Source organism: the organism of the source record quoted next, unplaced genomic scaffold (assembly GCF_019419815.1).
Source record: "Pyrus x bretschneideri cultivar Hongxiangsu unplaced genomic scaffold, Pyrus_bretschneideri_v1 Contig5, whole genome shotgun sequence".
In the NCBI taxonomy this organism is placed as follows: Eukaryota; Viridiplantae; Streptophyta; class Magnoliopsida; order Rosales; family Rosaceae; genus Pyrus; species Pyrus x bretschneideri.
This window is the reverse complement of record NW_025999787.1, coordinates 4,412,601-4,429,838: the sequence shown is the minus strand read 5'-3', so window position 1 is coordinate 4,429,838 and position 17,238 is coordinate 4,412,601. Positions and strand designations below refer to the sequence as shown.

General features: G+C 34.7%; 1 protein-coding gene and 1 long non-coding RNA gene across 3 annotated transcripts; one reads left to right on the top strand and one right to left on the bottom strand.

Moving 5' to 3' along the window:
- Positions 1-333: 333 nt before the first annotated feature.
- LOC103956785 (loricrin-like) lies at positions 334-4,297 on the top strand. Its single transcript, XM_048569308.1, has 3 exons — positions 334-429; positions 473-747; positions 4,177-4,297. The coding sequence occupies exons 1-3, from the start codon at positions 334-336 to the stop codon at positions 4,295-4,297; spliced, it is 492 nt and encodes a 163-aa protein (XP_048425265.1).
- A 7,678-nt stretch (positions 4,298-11,975) lies between these two features.
- On the bottom strand, positions 11,976-13,096 carry LOC103956740. Of its 2 annotated transcripts, none has more exons than XR_007252690.1 (4): positions 12,945-13,096; positions 12,803-12,845; positions 12,599-12,678; positions 11,976-12,373 (listed from the first exon to the last, which is right to left on the bottom strand). It is a non-coding gene; the product is annotated as an uncharacterized LOC103956740 (long non-coding RNA). The 2 variants fall into 2 exon arrangements; XR_668576.3 differs by having other exon boundaries at positions 12,803-12,848; positions 12,945-13,088.
- Between the last annotated feature and the right edge of the window lie 4,142 nt (positions 13,097-17,238).

The following is a 17,238-nucleotide window of genomic DNA, read 5'->3' as shown; positions in this document are numbered from 1 at the left end:
CCCTCTTTTCTCTCCTGATTGGGCAAACCGTCCACCCTCATCTCTCTTTTCCTTCTTCATCTCACTCGCCCCTCACCCTCATTTTTAATATTAAAATAATAATATAATAACAAAATAATGTTAAAATAATAATATAATAATTATGAGAAATATGTAAAATAATAAATAGTAATCTTTACAAAAGTACTTTTCGGATTTGTTGTTTGGTAAAATTTTAACCGTAATATAAAGTTGGCGAGCGTTTGGTTAACTGAATTTTAAATGTTGTGACTATGAAAAGCAGCGTAAAAGTGTTTGGTAAAATTTCATATAAAAGTGACATATTTGTATACAATGACAAATGGACATAGTAGTAGGATTGAGGGCATTGACATCAGTGGTGGTAATGCTGGTGGTGGTTACAGTGGAGGTGTGGTGGTGGTGCTAATAGTGAGATGTGTTGATTGGGGTGGAGAGGTAACAATGGTGGTAGAGGAGTGGTAGCATCGGCAGTGGCAGTTGTGGTTGCGATGGCAGTGGCAACAATGATGGTGGCATTGGTAGTTGTGGTTGTGGTGATGGTGGTGGTGGTGGTTGTGGTAATGGTGGTGGGGATGGCATCGATAGTGGTAACAATGGTGGTAGTGGTGGTGGTGGTGGCAGTAACGATGATGGTGACACTAGTGGTAGTGATGACAGTGGTGGAGGTTGTGGTTATGGCGGTGGTGGTAGCAAATATGGTGGTTGTGTTGGCGGTGATGGTGTAAGGTTAGTATTTATAGTGATAGGTTGTAGCATTTACTTTATTCTCTAAGGGATAAAATGTGTGGAAGGCTAAATAATGTCATTTAAAAAAATTAATGAAGGTATTACAACAATCGAAAATATTTATTAAAGTCCCAACTCTGCTTTTTATTAAAGCAACTTTTAAAAGCAACCTACATGCTACTTTTAAAAGTTGTTGTCTGGAGCCCATTGCTTTTAAAATAAGCAGGATATTTTAGTTTTACCAAACACTTTTTTTACTACTTAACTTTAATGTGAAGCAATACCACATGGGGCCTTAATCTGCCAGCACCACGCTGGTCCCTTATTTATTTGCCATAAATCAACGGCTTGTCATAAAAACCTAAAATTTTGACACGAACAAGTTGAAAGACTTGCAAACACTCTTCAATTGGAATCATTCTAAAATTAATCCGTTTGATCACTTTTTACTCAAGACGAAGCCACAAATCCTACATTGGAAATATAAATTAAAGTATCAAAATCTCACAAAAATATACTAAGAATAGAGTAAAATATACAATATAAAATGGACTCATCACATGTAACTAATTTTTTTTGTGCTACCTTGATAGGAAATCGAACACTTACATCTATCTTAATCTCAATTCATTATCTCACAGCTTGAATTGCACGAGCTAGGTGCGATACTTTGAGTTGTGAGAAGATATATGCAAGCTTATGTTTTAACACTTTAACACGCTTGAAATAATTTCATGTTTTTTAGGACTGTGAAATTAATAAGTTTGTCATATTTATTTCGTATAATTTTCCTTACTAGCAAATAGATATTGGTAATACTTTTCTTCCCCATGTTAACAAGAAGTCCACAGTTTGAAATGCCCCAACATTCCATTGGTAAAAAATAAATTTCTTTTCCCTTGCTGAAATAGTGCTCTAATTAATCAGACGAGTTGGTTTACAAACGTCATAGCCGGCTGACCATTGACCCACAAAAGAGATGCGTTTTCAATTTTGGTACCCCAACAATAGCTGCGTTTTCAAATTTGTCTGTTGTTTGGGGTTAGACTTAGAGCCCTTGTAGTTGGAACTTTTGTAGTTTCAATTTCGGTTTTCTTCATCCACTCCTCCTTTTGACGGCAAATGGCAATGAGTTCACACACGTTTCATGTCTCATTTTGTGTGTTATATTTGGCTTTCACGTGCACATAGTCACTAGAGAGGAAATAAAGAAACATGTGAACAAGAAATTGGTCTGTGATATCAATATCCAAAGCATTCAATTTGTTTGACATATTGACGAGGTTGAGTAGGTGCACCCTTATACTGCTAGTACCATCGTGATTTTTATTTGAATCTTCCGTACCAATACTCCGAATGTATCAATGCCATGCTGCTCAATAGTCCACCTACTAAGTAGGATTCCGCTTTCTAGTTGTATATGCGGCTAGAATTCTCTGTATCCACCCGGAAAATGGTGATTTCTCTATTCAAAACCAATTTTTTCAAGCGGGAGGACCCCCTTTTGCTTATTCCAGCTGAGGATCTGGATTTGCTACTTCATGTAGCTCTCGAGAGCATGGAATTCGACTAGAAAGTGCTTTCCGAGATTTAGTACTAACGGAGGTTGAGAGATAAGAACCAGTTTTAGCTAGCCTTTGATACAGTTTGGTTTGGTACTTTATTAAACTGGAATTGAAATTGAAACCAAAAAATTTTTTGGTACGGTTCGATTTGGTATCATAGGGTGTACAAAATTTATAACGACCCTTATGGGTTAGTTTTGGTTCGGTATAAAAGGGTCGTATTTCAGTTTTGGGCTTCAGTTATAAGCCCCCTTTATATGTTTTTTTGTGTGATTAAAATAGGTCCTTTTCGATTTTGGGTTAAACAGGTTTTGATTGAACCGAAATCCCATGTTGCTAATGATTAAAATACGGCCAACCATGGTCAAATGAAATGTCTTATGGGTTCCGCATTAGTAAAAACCCAAATGAAAAAGCAGAGTTCAAGTTACCGTGAGATTTTTGTTCTTTTTCCATTGCAACCACATCCACCACACACAGTACACAGCAAGTTGGGAACCAGTACCATACACGCAAATAATCCGCAAACTGAAAATACTCACTGCCCATGTAATCTCCAAATTGAAACCACAATTCTTATTGAATCACACACGCTGCCCAATTTTATATAAAGGGAAAATTTGAAATAAGTCTAATTTTATAGACTACCTTTTGAAATATATCCAATTTTTAGTGATTTTTGACTTTTGAAATAGGTCCAATTTTTAATTACTTTGGACCTATTTCAAAAAACCCCTTTTATAAAACCACACACACACTGCCCAACTTGCATAAAAATCCTAATCCAATCAGCCATTACAAAATAATTCACAGAAGAAAGCAAAAGTTATTGGGCAATTTTATAAATCATTAACAGAATAAAAATCCTAATTGCATAAAAATTCCCAATTTTATAAATCACACACACTGCCCAATTTTATAAACCATAGAAGCCATTCACAAGCCAAATTCTGGGCTAAATTCCTCAAATCAACTTGTGTATATATTAAAGTTTGTCGAATGCCCAATTTCTAGGGTTCGAAAACGAGACAAACAAAGCAATTGAAGAGAAAGACCATAAATTGAGAGAGATAAAATGCAAAAAAACTTGAAGAGATTGAAAAGAGCGACTACCATTATGATTAAAGTGGCAGCGAGTTCAACTGAAGTGGAATCTGATGAGGTGAGCAGCACTGAAGCCAATGTTCTAAAAGGGGTTAGGCATTAGTCAGGATGCGGTCAGAGGATTAGGGCCTAGGAGGTTTTATTTATTTAATTTTTAAATTAGTTGAATTTATTATAAAACATAAATAAATGTCTACTTATACTTAAAAATTACATAATTATATTGGGTTACATAAATTGCAAATTAGAACGACATATAAATTATAAAGTATTAGAACATATTGAAAATATTGGGAACAAACATATAATTAGTGTTCATCCAAGTATCCAACAAGTCTATAAAAATTTATTGAAAAAATAAAATGTAAAATGGAAGTTGTCTTTCTCTGCCTATGTGAAAGTCATGGCCTAGGTTGGTGCCTAGGTAGGTATAGGAAATCTTTCTTATTTTTAAAACACCTAGGGATTAGTCGTGTCAGTGGCGAATAGTCTAGTGCTTGGGCTAGGATAGGGCTTTTTAGAACACTGGCTATAGCAGACGACGAGGTTGAGATTGGATCGGGGTTGAGAATGGACGAACAACGTTGGAGAAGAATGTCGGGGTTGAGAATGGAGGAATAAGGTTGGAGAAGAAGATGGTGGGGTTGAGATTGGAGGGAGGTTGTTTGTCTGCTTAAGGAGGAGAATGAGGGATGAAAGCCTCGATCGAGACTCAAGAAACGAAGAGTGAGACTAGAGAAAATGATGGTTGATGGTGAAGGAATGACGGTTGGTGGAGATTGGGAGACGATGGAGGAATGAGGTTGGAGGAGGAGGAGGTGGATGGCAAGTTCGAGGTGAGAGGCTGGGGTTTGAGTTTGAAGTTGGGATCAGATGAGTGAGATCAAGCTGAAACTCGAGAGTGAGAGAAAGAGAATAGATCGATGATCAGGTGTGGCAGCTAGAGCCCATGACAATTGTATGGACTTAGCTACCACCTAACTAAACCCAGTCACGTGGTAAAAGGATTTTTTTTTTTAAAAAAAAAAACTCTGTTTGGTTCAATTCAGATATATAAAGAACTGGTACTGAACCAAGATTTTTTATACCGGTTTTGTTTTGTACCAAAACCGAAAAAAGTAAAATAAAATCAATCCAACCGGTTTTTTTTCTTTCAATTTAGTTAGGGTTTGGTTTTGATTCTTGATCCATTATGCCCATGCCTAGTTTCAGCCTTGTCAGACTTTTTGAATTTCTCCTATATCTTGGCCATATACTTTTTTGCCAAATCACATGTTGGAATACCTCCCTTATATGTTCTTCTATGACATTTTGCATAATGAGAAGTGACATTTGGTTTGCCTTTTCCCATTTAGAAAAATTCTCTTCATGTAGAATGGTGCTTGCTTCAGTTAGAGTAGTTAGTGGAGTAACTTGAAAGCAATGTCAAACACCAACATCTCCAAATGCATCTTGATCTTCAACTTTCAAGTTTTGAAGTTGTTTCCATTCAATTTCTTAATGTTGATGAGTCTCAACCTATTGAAATCTACATAATTATTTCAAAATGATTTAATGTTGATCGAGTTTTGAGCTCCCATTGTCCCACATCGGGAAACAACCATTTGTCAAAGGCCTTTATATAGGTCAAGTCATTTCTATTAGTGATTAGGTGTTGGACCATTTGGAATGAGGATTGAGGTTTGGGCCACTAATTGTGTGGATTAGGCTTAATGATTATACCATAATATTAATATAAATTAATATTAATTAATCAAGACAAGGGCCTTGGGGCCAAGGAATTAAAATTAATCTGATCAATTAGTTTTAATTTCGAATTAAGTTTTTAATTAAATTAATTAAAAACGTTTTGATTAATAGATACAACTCTTTCCAAAGAGTTGTATAGCTTCAGATATATCCAAAAGGTATTTGAAGAGGTATGAAACAGCCTATATAACTGGAGTCCTCAGTTCCATCGAAAATCATCTTTTTTCCTTTCCTTCTCTTCCGTACAAACATTCAAGAGAGTAAACACACAAAGTAATTCACTAGAATTCTAGAATTCACTACGGGTTGTAGAATTAGGTAGTTTAATCCTAGTCGAGCAGACATTGTAGAACCACAAGCACAAAAGTGTGACGGAAATACTCTTCGAAGGACATAGCTTTTACGCTAGCCTCTACCTTCTGTAATCAAGTTAGTATCATTGATATTCTTATATTAATTTTTGTATTTATTGTGTAATTTCATTTTGCACAACAAGTATTTTTGGTAAATAAAATATTAGAATTTCAAGTTCTGTTTATTTCTGAATTATTCTCCAACAATCTTCGAACAATATGGAACAATCAGGAACTAAACCTCATTCTGAGAAACATGAGAAATTTAAGGGCGAAGACTTCAAAAGGTGGCAGCAGAAGATGCTGTTTTATTTGACAACACTGAATTTGGTTAATGTTCTGCGCTCAATGCATTAGATGACTCTTTGTATGATGTCTATGTGGTGTGCAAAATAGCCAAGGAACTTTGGGAATCACAAATATAAAACAAAGGATGCTGGTTCAAAAAAATTTGTCGTGGGCAAATTTTTGGACTACAAAATGATGGATTCCAAGTCCGTTGTCTCTTAAACTAAAGATCTCTAGAAAATCATGCATGACATTCATGTTGAAGGGATGGTAATCAATGAGTCTTTCCAAGTGGCGTCCTTTATAGAAAAACTGCCACCTTCTTGGAAAGAGTTCAAGAATTATCTCAAGCACAAACGTAAAGAGATGACCCTTGAAGATCTCATTGTTAGGCTGAGAATTGAGGAAGATAACAGAAAGAATGAGAAGGGCTTGGTTTCGAGTATGGAAGCTAAGGCGAATGTTGTTGAAGGAAGTTCATCAAAGCAAAGGCTGAAATTCCAGAAAACCAAGAAGAAGGAAAAGAACCATGCCCCTGGAGTGAAAGGTAAAGACTTCAAGAAAATCAAGGGAAGTTGCTAGGTTTGTGGAAACCAAGGCCATAGGGCTCAAGAATGTCGTCATCGAAGGGATCAAGGACCTGGAGGTCAAGGCAACAACAAATGCGCAAACCTGATTGAAAACAATGTGGATACCCTGGCTGCTATGATTTCTGAAATCAATCTAGTATCTGACCACGTTGATTGGTGGATAGATAATGGTGCAACTCGCCATGTATGTGGTGATAGAAATATGTTCTCTTCGTACCAGAAAATCGAGGGAAATGAGCAGCTGTTTATGGGAAATGCATCTGCATCTGTTGTGGCTGGAATAGGGAAATGTGTTCTTAAATTCACTTCTCGAAAAGAATTAACCCTCCTTAATGTGCTACATGTCCCCGATATAAGGAATAATCTTGTTACTGGTCCTATCCTTAGTAATAAGGAATTCAAACTAGTTTTTAGTCTAATAAATTTGTATTAACTAAAGGGGGAATGTTTGTAGGGAAGGGTTACCTTGCTGATGGATTATTCAAACTAAATGTACTTGTTAATGCTATGAATGAAATAAATAATGCTTCCGCTTATATTGTTGATTCGTCTAATTTATGGCACTCTAGGTTAGGACATGTAATGTCACATCCCGACATGTGATAAGCTTATATTTATATATATTTTATATCAAATTCACTTGTCTTTTCTTAGTTAGTTCCTTATATTTTTGAGTTATTTACTTTATTTTTGTGTTTTTTAGGATTTGTCAAGTAAAGAAAAGAAAAATAACACAAGTGAGATTTTAAGTAACAAATTCGTCAAAACTGCTTTGCAGATCAGCTGACTTTGGAAGCAAGTTGCGGACAGCTCAGAATGAATTAGAGAATGAACCTTATATGCTTGGAAAGCTACAGATGTCTATTTTTTGGAGTATTTCGCAGATTGTTAATATCATTTTTCTAGAAGAAGTTATGGCTATTTTAACACTGAAAGGTTCTCAAGAGGCTGAGCAGTTTGTAACTGACAAGAAAGCATTGAAAGCAATAAATCCAATAAATCTAGCAGCCAAAATTGATGTAGTCAAGAATAAACCAGCTGACACCTATTCAAATATCAGAGTAAATGAAATTAAAGATGAGGATTAAGAGGGAGTAATTGACATAAAGGCTACCTAAGGAGTTACAATTGTTTTACCATTTCCTCTCAATTATTGTCATCACTAAATGGCTATTAGTGAGTGAGTTAAGGAGAAGAAAATGATGTAGCAAGAATTGGTTTAAAAGTAATGTTGGGGAAGGAAGGAAAGGAGAGTCTTAGTCGATTTCTTTCGGTTCTATTTTCTCAAACTCATGTCTATCTTTTGTTTTAACTTAAGGATTGTGTAACTAAATTTTTAGTAGTTAGGGGCTGTTTGAAGCCCCGAATATGATTGCAAGTTTGTCATGACATTTCGTTTGAATTACTTTTATGATTGGATGAAAATTGGTTCACTACTTGTCTCATTGATGAATTCTTTATGTGTTTTCTACGGATGCATACTTAGTAAGCATATCTAGGATTCTAATGCTATGAATATATGTGTGCCTACCCTTGTCGAATGAGGACCTACATATGTTCTAGAGTAGTACTTGTTAATTGCGATTAACATGTGAATCAATTTCTAGGATAAGTAAGACAACGCCAGTACTTACGATGGCTTGTGATGACTCAAACTCTTTTCGTTCTTAATGATTTCTACTTGTTAAATCTATGAACATGCCATTCTAGATTGCATGCTAGGGACTAAGTTAAGTTGAAAACGCCATTCTCTTAACATACTACATAAGAAAGAGTAATAGGTTGAGTTTTAACATTGAGCCAACTTGAGCATCTTCATCCGGAAATAAAAGGAATTTGAATGAAACATAACATGTTTGCATGATTATTTGGTGGTAGATAACAATTCCCCTAACTCGTTTTTCTTAATTTGTGAACTACTTAAAAATCTGTTTTTGTCCTGTTTTTGTTTGATTTAATTTAAATAGAAAATCAACTCCAAAAATCCCAAAAATTTGTGTGAGTGTAGCTCTGTATGTCTAGTATCTGCATATAAAATTTCATAGACTTTAGATAAGTGTAAGTCGGTCTAATAATTATTTTTCGGTGGCTGGTCAGTAGGGACAGTAACCCAGTTCTTGTGACATTTTAAGTAGTTGGATAAAACAATCTTCTGCGGGAAAGACCTTTACTTTCATATGCTACAATTGACAAATCTTAGTGTTAATAAGGAAAATCAATAGGACATTTGTGTACTACTTTGTGGTGTGCTTTTAATCTGATCAACCTGGGCCCCCACCACATCCCGAACTCGACTTCACCGTAGCACGATATTGTCCGCTTTGGGCCTCAACCACGCCTTCACAGTTTTGTTTTTGGGAACGCACACGAGAACTTCCCAATGGATCACCCATCATGGGATTGCTCTTGGGTGAACTCGCTTAACTTTGAAGTTCCTACGGAACCCGAAGCCAGTGAACTCCCAAAAGGCCTCGTGCTAGGTAGAGATGAGAATATACATATAAGGTTTACAGGATTCATTCCCCTGGGCGATGTGGGATGTTACAATCCACCCCCCCTTAAGGGCCCGATGTCCTCGTTGGCACACTTCCGGCCAGGAATTGGCTCTGATACCAAATTGTCACATCCCGGGCTTGACTCCGCCATAGCACGATATTGTTCGCTTTAGACCCCGACCACGCCCTCACGGTTTTGTTTTTAGGAACTCACACGAGAACTTCCTAGTGGGTCACCCATCATGGGATTGCTCTCTCGCGAATTCGCTTAACTTTGGAGTTCTTACGGAACCTGAAGCCAGTGAGCTCTCAAAAGGCCTTGTGCTAGGTAGAGATGAGAATATACATATAAGGCTTACAAGATCCTCCTCCCCTGGGCGATGTGGGATGTTACATGTAAATTTTCGTTCCTTTTTTAGAATGCATAATGTAGGTTTGCTACACAAACTTGATTATTTAGATAATATTAAATGTGAGACTTGTACAGAATCGAAATTTGCTAATTAAAGTTTTAAATCGGTGCATGAAAAATCCAATGATTTATTAGATTTAATTCATAGTGACTTATGTGATTTTAGATCATATCCAACTCGTGGTGGAAAAAACTATTATGTAACATTTATAAATGATTTCAGTAAGTATTGTTATGTTTATTTACTTCATAGTAAAGATGAGACCTTGGATATGTTTAAGACATATAAGGCAGAAGTTGAGAATCAACTTAACAAGAAGATTAAAATCTTAAGGTCCGATAGGGGAGGAGAATATGAGTCTTATGCCTTTGCTAAATTTTGTGCCACACATGGCATAATTCATCAAACAACAGCCCCTTATACACCGCAACAAAACGGTATTGCCGAACGGAAGAATAGGACTTTTAAAGACATGATCAATTCTATGTTGAATAGCTCTGGGCTTCCACACAATTTGTGGGGTGAAGCTTTACTTACTGCAAATAAAATTTTGAATCGAATTCCACCTAAAACGAGAAAAGAGTCACCATATGAATTATGGAAGGGAAGAACCCCAACGTTTAAATTGTTTAAAGTGTGGGGTTGCATGGCAAAAGTACAAATCCCATTACCAAAGAGAACAAAATTAGGGCCTCAAACTATAGATTGTGTTTTTATTGGTTTTGCATCTAATAATTTAGCTTATAGAATCTTAGTTTTCCATTCTGAAGTAAGTGATATACATGTCAATACTATTATAGAATCTATAAATGCAATATTTTTTGAGGATATATTTCCATACAAAATGGGCAAGTCTAACTTTTTGAGAAAGAGATTACATGATGATGTATATGAGGTTAATAATGAACCTAGAGAACATGATGGTGGTTCATCCTCATCTAGAGTTCAAGAAGAAGAAGAAGAACTTGAACCTAGAAGGAGTAAAAGGACAAAAATTCAAAAGCATTTTGGGCCTGATTTTGTGACCTTATTAGCTGAAACCGAACCTCAATCATTCAAGGAGGCCATTTCCACTCTTGAAGCTCCATTTTGGAAGGATGCAGTTAACAGTGAGATAGATTGCATTATGCAAAATCATACATAGGAATTAGTCAATTTGCCCCTTGGCAATAAGCCAATTGGGTACAAATGGATCTTTAAGAAGAAATTGAAACATGATGGTACGATTGATAAATATAAGGCTCGTTTGGTAGCTAAAGGATACCGTAAAAAACATGGTTTGAATTTCTTTGATATATACTTACCTGTAATGAGAATTACGTCAATAAAACTGTTGATTGCTATGGTTGCACTCCATAACATGGAAATACATCAAATGGATGTAAAGACTGCGTTCTTAAATGGAGACTTAGATGAGGAAATATATATGGAACAACCCGAGGGGTTTGTAGTTAAAGGTCAAGAACACAAAGTTTGTAAACTTGTGAAATCGCTATATGGGCTTAAACAAGCTCCAAAATAATGGCATGAAAAATTTGACCATATCATGATCACTTATGGTTTTAAGATAAATGAGTGTGATAAGTGTGTCTACACAAAAACTCAAAATAATGTTTGTGTTATGTTGTGTTTATATGTAGATGATATGCTTATAATAGGAACTAACATAGAGATAATAAATTGGACCAAGAAGATATTGAAATCAAGTTTTGATATGAAAGATCTTGGACTAGGTGATGTGATTCTTGGTGTAAAAATAAAAAGAAACTAAGAAGAATATATTCTTACACAGTCCGATTATATAGAAGCTACACTTAGAAAATATGGTCATTTGGAAAGTAAAGATGCAATTACTCCTTTTGATGCTAATAGCAAACTTCAGAAAAATATAGGAGATGTTGTATCTCAACGTGAATACTCACAAGTTATTGGAAGCCTTATGTACATTATGAACTGTACAAGGCCTGATATAGCATACTCAGTGAGTAGACTGAGTAGATATACATACAATCCTGGGCATGATCATTGGGAAGCTTTAATTCGAGTATTAAAATACCTAAAGCATACAATGAATTATGGATTGCATTATATCAGGTATCCTTTTGTGCTTGAAGAATTTACTGATGCGAATTGGATATCAGATAGTAATGATACAAAATCCACAAGTGGATATATATTTACTTTGGGAGGAGCAGCAATATCTTAGAAATCTTCCAAACAAACATGCATAGCCCAATCAACTATGGAATCGGAATTTATGGCTCTTAATATGGCTGGAGGAGAAGCTAAGTGGCTAAGAGATTTTTTTGGAAGATGTTCCCATATGGCCTAAACCTGTAATGGCAATATGTATACATCGTGATAATTTAGCTGTCAATATTGAGCTAAAAATAGTCTATACAATTGGAAGTCTAGACAAATTAGACGAAGGCATAATACAATAAAGTAATGACTCTCTAGTGGTGTAATTACTATCACTACTACAAAATTATCTATTTCTGGCAGTCTAAAAACCGACAAGAAACATATATTACTGTCGGATATTATGCAAAATCACACAGAAAATGGATGCAGTGGCGGATATAATAAGCGATAGATTTGCCAGCGTCAAGAAATAAGTTTTCTGACAGAAAATATTCTAATACCGACAGAACTTGTGTCGGATATAACCGATAGAAAATATATTAATAATGAATAAATAAAAGCATTTTCTATCGGATAAAACCGATAGAAAATACTCTAAAACCGACAGAAAATACATATAACCGACAGAAATTGTGTCGGCTATAACCAACCGAAAATATTAATAATGAATAAGTAAAGTATTCTTTGTCGGATAAAACCGACAGAAAATATATTAATAATAAAAAAAATAAAAAGGATATGAGAGCATTCTCCCTTTTTCTCGTTGAGCATTCTTCTTCCCATCTGGCAATTACCTATATTACTCGCTGGCGGGTCACATCACGATTACTTTCTAAATAAGCCAGGATGACAACAGCAGCTGCAACAGTTGAAGGCCAGTAACGAAGTTGGCCGTGGTCCTGCATCTGCAGCACTGCCAGGTACCTGGCAGGGAAACGGAAAACACATAAATATAACAAAATTCAATACCAGGACTGAGACTTATCACACCAAAGAAAATATCAACCAAACCCACATAAATAGAAAACATCGAATTTTTGCCCCCACCTTCACAAAACCCTCAAAAGGCACCACTCAAAAAATAAAAAATTCATGATGATTTCTAGAATCAGACCTCAAACAATCAGTACAACAATCAAACGATCTTACCTCCAAATACTTTTCAAGTCCTCCTTGGTTAAGATTCATCTCGAAAAGCTTCAGGCCTTACATCTAAACCAAACACGGGACTATCTCAAACAAAATTAGAACGCAAAGTACAATCAAAATCCTTAAAATTAGTTTACCCAACCCTAAATCTAATAATTTTAAGAAATACTATAGCACCAATTGAGAGAGGAATTGCGATAATACCTAAAGATCGGAGAGAGAGAGAGATGAAAGTAAGAGCGTTTCTCTGCTGGGGGTTCCGAAAGAGAATTACAGGAAAAACTGATGAATTTATGCTTCAGAAACATGAATTAAAGATGACAATTAGAAGGGGAAGAAAAAAAACCTGAGGTCTGGCTGTCGCTGTGGCTGTGCCTCTGCTTGTTGATGCTTCGAACTGGAAGTAAACGAGGAGAGAAGAGAAGGAGAAGGAAATGAGGAGAGGAGAAAAGGGGGAAGGGAGAATCACTGGCGCAATGAATGGAGGGTATTATTTTGGAAAATTTTTATTACTGTCGGTTAAAACTTACAGAAACATTTTTTTAAATAAAAATCGATTCATTATTGTCGGTTATAATCGACAGAAACAAAATGGTGGCAAAAATCCCCCAAAATTTTGTTACAATTTTAAAAAATAAAATATTAATTGTTTGGTTTAATAGATAATAATTCATGTAATATATGCGATAAAGAAACAAAAAGAGAATTGTACAATGAAAATGTCATCACACAAACTAAATATTGTCTAATCAATACTTGAAAAACATAAATAAAAATTTATCACAAATTACTTTTCCCACTTCAAAATTTAGGCAAATTTAACGGAGATATGCATTCTACGAAACTAGTTTCCATGATCTAACCGTCAAACTTGTTTGTAGATACTACAAAATCGCATACGTAAAAAATCGTAAAAAACAAACATTCAGAGATGACGTAACAGAACAAAAGTTTTCGATGGTTATAAATGAAAATTCACAATTTAACGGTTATTTTAGCTCTGACTTTAATGAATTTTTACAGCTACACTCCTCAACCTTATAAGAATGTAATGAATAAATTGATCTTCAATTTAAAATATTTACACTAGTGGATACCACAAAATCTTATTTTATATTTAATGGAAGTATAACATTAACTCTAAGTGTTTGTTTAATCTACTGTTTTGATACGATACGCATTCTACGAAGCGTTTTTCAACGATCCAACCGTCAAACTTGTTTGTACACACTCCGAGATCGCATATGTAAAAAATCACAAAAAACAAATATTAAGAGATTAGGTAACAAAACAAAAGTTTTCGACGGTTATAAATGAAAATTCACAATTTAACGGTTACTTTAGCTCCGATTTTGATGATTTTTTATAGCTACACTCCTCGACCCTATAAGAATGCATTGAACAAATTCGATCTTCAATTTAAAATATTTACACTAATGGATAAATCTTATTTTATACTTAATGGAAGTATAACATTAACTCTAAGTGTTTGTTTAATCTACCATTTGATGTGATACGCATTCTACGAAGCGTTTTTCAAAGATCCAACCGTCAAACTTGTTTGTACACACTCTGAGATCGCATACGTAAAAAATCACAAAAAACAAACATTAAGAGATTAGGTAACAAAACAAAAGTTTTCGATGGTTATAAACGAAAAATCACAATTTAACGGTTATTTTTGCTTCGATTTTGATGATTTTTTGCAGCTACACTCCTCGATCCTATAAGAATGCAATGAATGAATTCGATCTTCGATTTAAAATATTTACACTAGTGGATAAATCTTATTTTGTACTTAATGGAAGTATAACATTAACTCTTAAGTGTTTGTTAAATCTATCAATTTGATAGGATATGCATTCTATGAAACTAGTTTCAATGATCCAACCGTCAAATATGTTTATATACTCCGAGATAGCATGTGTACAAAATCGCAAAAAAAAGAAAAAAAAAATTTAAAACATGTGTTTATTTATTTATTTATAATCAATATAACATTTTAAAATAATAAAATCGTACATGATAGAGTATACTAGATGTTCATATGTGTTTATGTGCCAGACAATGTGCTTTGTGAAACATTGAAAAGAAATTGTTTGAATTTCTTTGTATCTTGTTGCTTGCCTGTGAGGGAGTATAATCCTTATTACAAAAATGATAGAGCTTCATATTGTAGTCTGTTGTTATTTTTCTCTTAGAAAATTTATGGCTTGTGAGAATTGGGTTTATTAGACTTTAGGGTCATGAGTGAAAAAAACAATATTTAAAATATGAGTTTATTTATTTATTTTTAATTAATATAACATTTTAAAATAATAAAATTTTCATTTGTGTCAGTTATAACCGCCAGAATACTAAAATAATAACCGTCAAAAAATAAAATAATAAAATAGTCAATTTCTGTCGGTTATAACCGCCACCATTAACTTAAAAACTGCCAGAATTTGTCAAAAATATTAAAAACAAAAGATTCAAAAATACTGTCGGATATAACCGACAATATTTTTTTGATATCCGTCACTAAATATCTGCCAGGAATTTATGTCGGATATAACTGACATGATTTTTCTAATATCCGCCATTAATTAAATGATGTGTCGGATATAATTTATCCGACAATATTTTTCTAATATTCGCCACCATCATCCGCCACCTAAAGCTAATATTGTAGTAGTGTATTGACTATGTCAAGTCAAAAGATAATATTGCGGACCCACTTACTAAAGGTTTATCTAGAGAGCAAGTCAAGCATACATTGAGGGGAATAGGTTTAAAGCCAATAGAGTAAAATGAAACTGCCAAATGGAAACCTAACCTAGTTGCTTGGAGATTTCATGGTATAGGTTCAATAGGCAAACTGGTTTGGTTAGTTTCAAAGAAGAAACACACTTACATACCCATTCCTATGATAAAATAAGTGTGGTGACTACTGATAGGTGTAGGATACATTAGTTTAATGATATTGATACTTGTAAATCAAGTGAAATAGTAGCAACCTATTCTTAATCAATATCACCTATATGAGAGTAAATGTGGGGTCGCATTTATGAGAATTACATGGCTATATTCTCTAAAGCTCTCATGAATCCAGGATTTGTTCAGGACCAAAATGAACACAAACATATGAATTTGCAATGTGTTGGTGTGACATATATTTTGCTTATTGTCTTGGTTTACTGCGAAGATGAACTGTTCAAGATTTTATAGTCACTACGTCATCTATTAAATCCGATAAGTATATACTAAGATAGGTTCAAGTCCAAAAGACACCTCTCCTGATGTGTGTCACATCTATTGTTTACTCTTATTTTCACCTTACCCTAGGACCTAATAGTCGGCTCAAAATGTGGGGTATTGATGGAGTTTTGAGCTCCCATTGTCCCACATCGGGAAACAACCATTTGTCAAGGGCCTTTATACAGGTCAAGTCATTTCTATTAGTGATTAGGTGTTAGACCATTTGGAATGAGGATTGAGGTTTGAGCCACTAATTATGTGGATTAGGCTTAATGATTATACCATAATATTAATATAAATTAATATTAATTAATCAAGACAAGGGCCTTGGGCCTTGGGGCATTTGGGGACAAGGAATTAAAATTAATCTGATCAATTAGTTTGAATTTCGAATTAAGTTCTTAATTAAATTAATTAAAAACGTTTTGATTAATAGATACAACTCTTTGGAAAGAGTTGTATAGCTTCAGATACATCCAAAAGGTATTTGAAGAGGTATGAAATAGCCTATATAACTGGAGTCCTTAGTTCCATCGAAAATCATCTTTTTTCCTTTCCTTCTCTTCTATACAAACATTCAAGAAAGTACACTCACAAAGCAATTCGCTAGAATTCTAGAATCCACTGCAGGTCGTATAATTAGGTAGTTGAATCCTGGTCGAGCAGACATTGTAGAACCACAAGCACAAGAGTGGGACGGAAATACTGTTCGAAGGACATAGTTTTTACGCTAACCTCTACCTTCTGTAATCAAGTTAGTATCATTGATATTCTTATATTAATTTATGTATTTATTGTGTAATTTCATTCTGCACAACAAGTATTTTTGAAATTTTGATAAATAAAATATTAGAATTTCAAGTTATATTTATTTCTGTTATTTTTGTTTATTTTTGAATTGTTCTCCAACCTAACCTATTGAAATTTACATAATTATTTCAAAATGATTTAAAAGTTCATAAGTCATGGGTGACATTTTGTCCCACTAAATTGTCTATATACAAAAGATATTTCAAATCTTGCGTAGTCAAATACAAAACATAATAATTTATGTAAATACGACTGTCATCTCAGGTAGGGGGAACGAGCCGAGGTCTGTCAAGAACCCTATGGCTTCCACGACGGTGTAGAAATCAATGTCTACGAGTCACGAGAAAGGGATGAGGTATGCAACTGCTGGTGCAGCGTCATAGAAGGGGGAAGATGACTCGTGACTAAGAAACACATCGAACGTCGATGATGACATAGATTAGGCGTCAGACAGTCGATGAAATCACGATAGGTGTCCAAAGAAACCTATAAGAGTCGATAGGGATTTCTTAATATCATCGATTCAATTGGAATCTCGTTATGCAGTCGTCGAGGGCGACCGATTCCGTTCCTGGAAGACTTCAGGTCGC

Coding starts and splice junctions, on each gene's coding strand:
- LOC103956785 (XM_048569308.1), top strand. CDS start 334: ATGACAAATGGACATAGTAGTAGGATTGAGGGCATTGACATCAGTGGT. Junction 430..472: donor GTGTGGTGGTGGTGCTAATA/GTGAGATGTGTT, acceptor CAATGGTGGTAG/AGGAGTGGTAGCATCGGCAG. Junction 748..4,176: donor GTTGGCGGTGATGGTGTAAG/GTTAGTATTTAT, acceptor TTGATGGTGAAG/GAATGACGGTTGGTGGAGAT.